The 6,901-nt window shown below is 42.1% G+C and overlaps 1 protein-coding gene across 1 annotated transcript; it reads right to left on the reverse strand.

The window, feature by feature from the left end:
* Positions 1-5,226: 5,226 nt before the first annotated feature.
* LOC149319703 (gap junction alpha-8 protein-like) lies at positions 5,227-6,489 on the reverse strand. The gene has a single exon (XM_089508141.1). It carries the CDS (start codon positions 6,487-6,489, stop codon positions 5,227-5,229), a length of 1,263 nt encoding a protein of 420 aa, XP_089364267.1.
* Between the last annotated feature and the right edge of the window lie 412 nt (positions 6,490-6,901).

Below are 6,901 nucleotides of genomic sequence, written 5' to 3' on the forward strand. Positions count from 1 at the left end.
ATTTCCATTGATAGTCCATATTTAAATCTTTTGCTTTAGTGGCTTCTAGATTTTCAGAGATGTAAAAATGTACATTTCCCCATAGTTCTGTTATCCATGAGGCTTTGGCTCTACATATTTCACACGTTTCCCCTAACATTTTCAGTTCAAATCAATCTTTATTCATGATCTTCAGCAAACAATTTGTAAAAGACAGATGATAAAAAGAATAAAATCAAAATCATATAAAAACATTTAAAAAATGGGGGGAGGGACACATAGAACACACATAAAATCACAAATATATTCTGTAGGTATTTTTTTAAAACACACACACACATTATTTTAACATTTGCAGCAACATAGTGGATCTGCTTGTTGTGAATACCTTGGAGTTATGAACTATCAATAATTTTAGTTTTCTCTTTTTCTGAACGCTTTTTTCACATTGAGGGAAAAACATAGAGCTTTATCGCATGGGGGTTAAACCGCTCCCCAGTGCATTCTAACGGGGGCGAGCGGGGGCGCACATGGAACGCGATGGGCACCGGATGGGGCCCAAAACGTGACTTTATCGCACGGGGGAACGCCACTGCCGCCGCGCGTTCCCATCGTGTCCCAATTCGGTTCCAGAGGTCGTCATTTCTGGGAACTGTTTCAAAGCGTCCCCAGAAATGGTGCCCTCTGGAACCGAATTGGGATGCGACGGGAACGCGCGGCGGCGGCCCCCCATGCGATAAAGTCGCGTTTTGGGCCCCATCCGGTGCCCATCGCGTTCCGTGCGCGCCCCCGCTCGCCCCCACTAGAACACGCTGGGGAACGGTTTAAGCCCCATGTGATAAAGCTCTTGGACTGCCTTAAGTTCTGTATCTCATATCTTTTTCCTTCTCATTCTTATTTCTTCATGAATCAGACTTTAGATGTGCACCAATTGCAATGACAAATTGTTGGCAAGAAATTAAAAATGTCATCTTCCTTACTTTCTGAACATATAGAGGTGCCCAGCAGAAGCAAAATGCCGGACTAAATCAACCCATCATTCATTGCAGATAACCTTTCTATTTTTGGATATTTCTAAAATGTGCCTGAAATTCCAAGTTGTATTTATATAAAACTCACCAAGGAAGAGATTTATTATTTACAGAAAAATATAATCTCCCTCCCTCCAAAAAAATAGTGAACAGACCTAAATCACCTTTAATGACACTGTAACTCAGCCATTCTGTTGGATCAAGGCAGCCAAAGCACAGGAACTGTGCTGATCATTGTAAGATAGCAAATGATTTAACTCTCCCCTCCACACACATACCATTGAAACTATAAAGGGCGATATCTATAGAGGAACAGAATAGACGTTGGGATTAAAGGCCTGATCCCATACCATGGGAATGAATATGGAGAAAAATCCCTGACTTCAGTTGACCTCTGAATTAGATACTAACAACTCTCAAGCTTATGAAAAATTCTATGGGGCCCTTTCTGGGTGTGTTGGCAATTCATGCTAAAGGGATTTTGTGAAATGGATTATACCTTCCATTGCAGCAAACCCTTTCCATTGTTTCAAACTGGAGAGAATTTGCTGAGCTACGGAGAATGGAAAAAACAGAGCCAGCAAAAGTGCATACCTGCACATTTCTCTTATCTGTCTCCACCCTCTTAAAAATATTTGACTTGCAGTTCATGTGCAAGTGGTCATCTGTCCAAGCCTAGCATAAAATTTTGTTTTTATTTTTATTTTCAGCCCTCATACTAGAATGCAACTGGCATTTTCAATGATAGAAATCATTAAAACAAACAAAATAAATTATGGCCTAATTCTCACTATGGTTTAAACCGGATTGTGATTCTGAATGATTCGGTTTAAACCACCATGGTTACCACTTAATTCGAATTGCTAAAGTGATTCGGAAAGGGGGGAGCATGGTTTTTACCCATTTAACCTGCATCAAAAAGACGCTGGTAAAATGGGGTGTTTTTTAGGCTGAATTGATTTATTCAGAAATAAATCGATTCAGCCCAAGTGGGAGCCAGGTGGATTCGAACCGCAGCAGCTTTTCCCTGGCCTCTCTGCCCTAGCCATGCCACCTCCCATCTTTGGCCTTCTTCCCAGGCTACCTCTTCCATCCTCCCAGCCCAGGCTGCCTCCTCTGTCCCCCAGGCCTCTCCGCTGCACGGCCTGGCTTTCTCCTCTGCATGGCCTGGCCTCTCCACCTGGGCTTTCCTGCAGCCAGGGACGTAGCCAAGGGGGGGGGGGGGGTTCTTGGGGTCCAGACCCCCCCCCTTCCATTAGAAAAATGAATGGTGTGTGCAGCTGCGCCGCTGCACCCAAGCCCCAATATAATGGTGGCACTTAGTCTGGACCCCCCCCCCCTTCCTAAAATCCTGGCTATGTCCCTGCTGCAGCCTCTCCAGCACCGGCCTTGTTCTGGTGCAAAGATAATGAGAACCATGTTCAGGGCCAAACCGAATCATAGATTCGGTTCAGAACCCAGTGTAACAGGTAAATGGGAATTAGGCCCGTAGCTGTTTTGGTCCCATAGGAAAAAACTGCCAAATGCACACATACTTTTATCAGACCTAATCAGAATGTCACAAAACAGCTTGCACACCATTTCTGTGACAGCCTAGTGTGGACTTTTTTGTTTAATGCTAGCAGTTCATACTGTTAACAATGAGAATATTTATTTTGACCTTTTGTATTTCTTTGGAGATATCAGAGAAACTAGAAGATTTGTCACCATATATACTTGTTGCCTTCATTTTAGTTGTGAGCATCCCAGAGCTGAAGACATCAAGATAATGTACCTAGGTCTGGTCCTATAAAGCCATTCTTGCATTTCTCTCTCTGCACTGTGTTCTGGAAAAGTAACAGATGTCTGTCCAAATTATATCCAGAAAGCTTCATTCTGCAGTGGTTCTACACAGGGTCATCCTGTCAAAACCAGGAAATAATGATGGGAAGACCAGAGTAGTCCATGCAGTCTGCACAGTCAGACTTAGCACCTAAGACATAAGTGCAAAGCACAAAGCATCTTAGCATCTAAGACATAAGTGCAAAGCACAAAGCATCACAAGTCATGTTTGGGTATTGTCTTTGATACCAAAATAAAACGTTTTCATTTAGTCTGGTTAGAAAAGATCCAGTTAGGGATAAATGTAACCATAGGCAAACTACAACTTTTAGTTTACCATCAAACAATACAATTGCAATTTATTTAAAGAAAATATTTTAACACAGAGCACAAAAGACATGATGCATTACAGACAGTAGTGAAATGTGCAGTGCTGTACAATAGCATAACCTCTCCATCCAATTTCAAACCTTACCTTCATGATATGAGCTGAGCCCATACATCTTCAGAAACTGGGGCAGCACAGTGGTAGAAGGATTCGGAGCAATAGTGTAGGCTCTTCCTGTGTTGCTTTAGTTTCCAAAATTACCATAATGGAACATTTAATGATGGATCAATGTATCATTTCCCCTCTCTCCCTTATCCAAGTTTATAAAAATTTTCCATCCTATTTAAAAAATAAATTCATTTATTTTTAAGAATCAGGAGTCTCTCTAGGGGGAATAATAGAGGCAGCAAGTCTAATTCAACACCACAAATGCAGATGAGCAAACTGTCAGTTTTTCTTTGTTTCATGTTCAAATGTTTTTATCTCAATTTTTTTCTGGTCAGTTTATGAAGAAATATATGAATCCTGGTAAATCTTTACTTTAAAAAAGAAGAAGTTCTAAATGGCAATTTCTTCCACATAGTTAAGGTAGCATTTAAAAGTACTAGTAAAATATAATCAGCCTACATGTCTTAAAGGCACCACACACTCTCTCTGATTTTGGAAGCTAAGCAGGGGCAACCCTAGTGGTACTTTGATGGGAGACTGACAATGAATACCAGGTGCTGTAATGGTAAATTTCAGAGGAAGGAACTGGCAAAACCGCCTCTGCATATTACTTGTCCAAGAAACCCCTATGAAATTTATGGGTCACTATAACAGGCAGCTTGAAGGCACATACAAACAAATATACGTATTGAATAGGAGAGGCTAGTTCATGTTTCAAATGTGAGGGGAGTAGAATGTTTGGCCCTCAGAATCTTTTTGCCTCCAACTTTTAGCATTGCCATTCAGCAAGGTCACTGGTAAAGGAATGTGGGAGTTTCAGTCTCCTGGTTCTCCAAATAGATCAGACTAAACTCCCCATCCTGTTTCCCTGGGGTCACATTGATGAAGAGAAAGAAATATGCAACCCAATTCTTTCACAAACCTCCCAAAAGCGATATTCCTGCTTTTCTGATGACACCATTATAAAGATTAGAGAACATGAGTAGTTTCAGTTTTGGACTAGACTCCAGGAGGGTAAGGTTGAAACCACCACTCAGCCATAGAAACTTGCTGGGTGACCATGGCTAAATCAAACTCTCTCAGCCTAAGAGGAAGGCAGTGACAAATTTCTTCTGAATAAATCTTGGCAAGAAAACTCTAGGGTGGGATGATTAGAAGTCAGAGGCAACTTGAAGACACATTCTGCATACCACAGTGCAAGAATTATATTGCCAAGCAGGAACTCTAAGATTCCACCTTAACATTGGGAGGAACTTATTACTGTAAGAATTGTCAAACAGTAGAATAGACTGGGGGGACTGCTATCTTTCTTTGGAGGTCTTTAAGCAAAGATTGAATTTGCATCTGTCATGAATGCTGAAACTGTATATTCCAGCATGGCAGAAGAAGTTGGTGGCCTTTGAGTCCTCTTGAAACTATAAGATTTTATGACTCTGTGATTCTGTACCAACACCAACAAAAAGTCACATAACAGGTTCTCTGTGTCTCATGATAGGGATCTATTGCACAGACAAAATGCTAAGCGGCCAAAGAACTACACTGGGATGGGAGTGGGAATTTAAACAAATCACACTGCAGATTTTGCTCTGCCATAGGGAAACATCTGGATATCACATAACAATGTTGATTCTTTATATCCCTTCTTGTAAGAGAAATACAGTTGGCCCTCCATATCCACCTTAAAAGGTGCCGTAGAAGGAAGAGGAAATGATTGACATGACAGCTAGCACCAGCTGCTGGATAAAAAGGACTGAGAAGGCCATTAAGCTTTTGCAGCACCTTTCTAACCAAAAACACTGATAAGGAACAATATTAAAATGACCAGTTTAGCATTTTAAAACTTCTGAGATGTATGTATGTATATATGTATATATGTCAGGACCACTTGAGCCAGTACCCTCATACAGTCAGATCATCTGACCTGGCCCGACTACTACCTTTGCTTAACCTGCTAGGGGGTCTTGTGTCAGCTGTAAGATCCACAGATGGTAGGGCTGTGTCCTCTCCGGAAGGCTCTGGCCCTAGCTCTTGCTCATCCTCCATGTGCTTCTCTTCTTCTACTTTTTCTTCCACTTTCTCTGTCAGTTCTTCCTCTATTTGTTCATCTTCTTGGACCTCTTCAGCCACCCCTTGTTCTGGCTCCTCTCCTGCTTCCACTTTCTCCTCTTCCTGTTCATCCATTTGGGCATAGGATGGCAAGTGTTCTTCAAAGACACTCGGAATGTCCTCCAGGTGTTCCATACTGATCTTCTCCTCAAACCCATTAAATGAAGGAGGAACAGGTACAGCTTTTACTCCCGCTTCTGTCAAAGGGAAGTAGTGAAATGCTGGCTTCTCCTCCTCCAGCAGCTTGTAACCTTTGACCTTTTGGATTGATGAAACAGCAATAGAGTGAAGGGGCTTCTCTAGGGTTTCTACAGGCTGTTGTTGAACTGGTCTCCTGAAGGCATTCTGAATCTTCTTAAGACCCAAGTGGCTGATCTCCACAAGATTGAGAAAGAGGGACACTGATGCTACAACCAACATAAACATGATAAAAACAGTTTTTTCTGTAGGTCTAGACACAAAACAATCTACAAGATTGGGGCAAGGCCACCTGCCACAGCGGTAAAGAGGAAGAATTCTGAAGCCATAAAGGAAGTACTGACCCACGATGAATCCCACCTCAAACAGTGTTTTGAAAAATATGTGGCAGATATAGGATCTGAGAAGTGTTCCCTCAAGGTGGAATCGTTTGGTTTCCTTGGTAGATATTGGACTCTTATGGTCTGGATCAAGGGATGAGTTTTCATCATCTCCTTCAGCTTGCCGTTGTAGAGCCTTCTCTGCTTGTTCCCGCTCTCTCTTTTTCTCTTCCATCCTTACATGGTGTACAGTGTGACCCAAGTAAACCAGCGAGGGAGTGGAGACAAAGATGATCTGTAGTACCCAAAGCCGGATATGGGAGATGGGGAAGGCCTCATCATAGCAGACATTCTCACAACCCGGCTGCTGGGTGTTGCACACAAAGTCCGACTGCTCATCTCCCCATACAAACTCTGCAGCAGTGCCTAGGATCAGGATGCGGAAAATGAAGAGCACCGTAAGCCAGACTCTGCCAATGACAGTGGAATGTTCATTCACCTCTTCCAAAATGTTCCCCAAAAAACTCCAGTCACCCATTTCTGGCAGGCTGTTTAAAAGAAGACAGTCTTAAGTTATATTAAAAGGACTTCAATATATTCTACATTCTAGTTCTTGCAGTCTTTTAAGAGCTCCAACCAATAATCATTTAAAGTTCAATCACAAGCCACATCCCAGCGAAGTAAATAGCATACGCAGTGTTGGATTCAGAAGCTCTGGATTGCAGTCCTGAATTGACCACTGTACAAATCCTTTTTAATCCTGAAGGGAGCACTGTACAAACATCATAATCAGACAGCATAATATCTGATGCAAAACCTAACAACTTTTCTCCACTTGCTAATGAAAAACCTGCTTATATTCCCTAACTGCATCTCAAAGGTGGATGCAGAATTTCCCCACTCATGGATAACTTTCTCTGGTTTCAGTGCTAATGTTCTCATGCAGAAGC

Source organism: Sceloporus occidentalis, unplaced genomic scaffold (assembly GCF_023333645.1).
Source record: "Sceloporus occidentalis isolate IW3139 unplaced genomic scaffold, rSceOcc1.0.p SCAF_2, whole genome shotgun sequence".
In the NCBI taxonomy this organism is placed as follows: domain Eukaryota; kingdom Metazoa; phylum Chordata; class Lepidosauria; order Squamata; family Phrynosomatidae; genus Sceloporus; species Sceloporus occidentalis.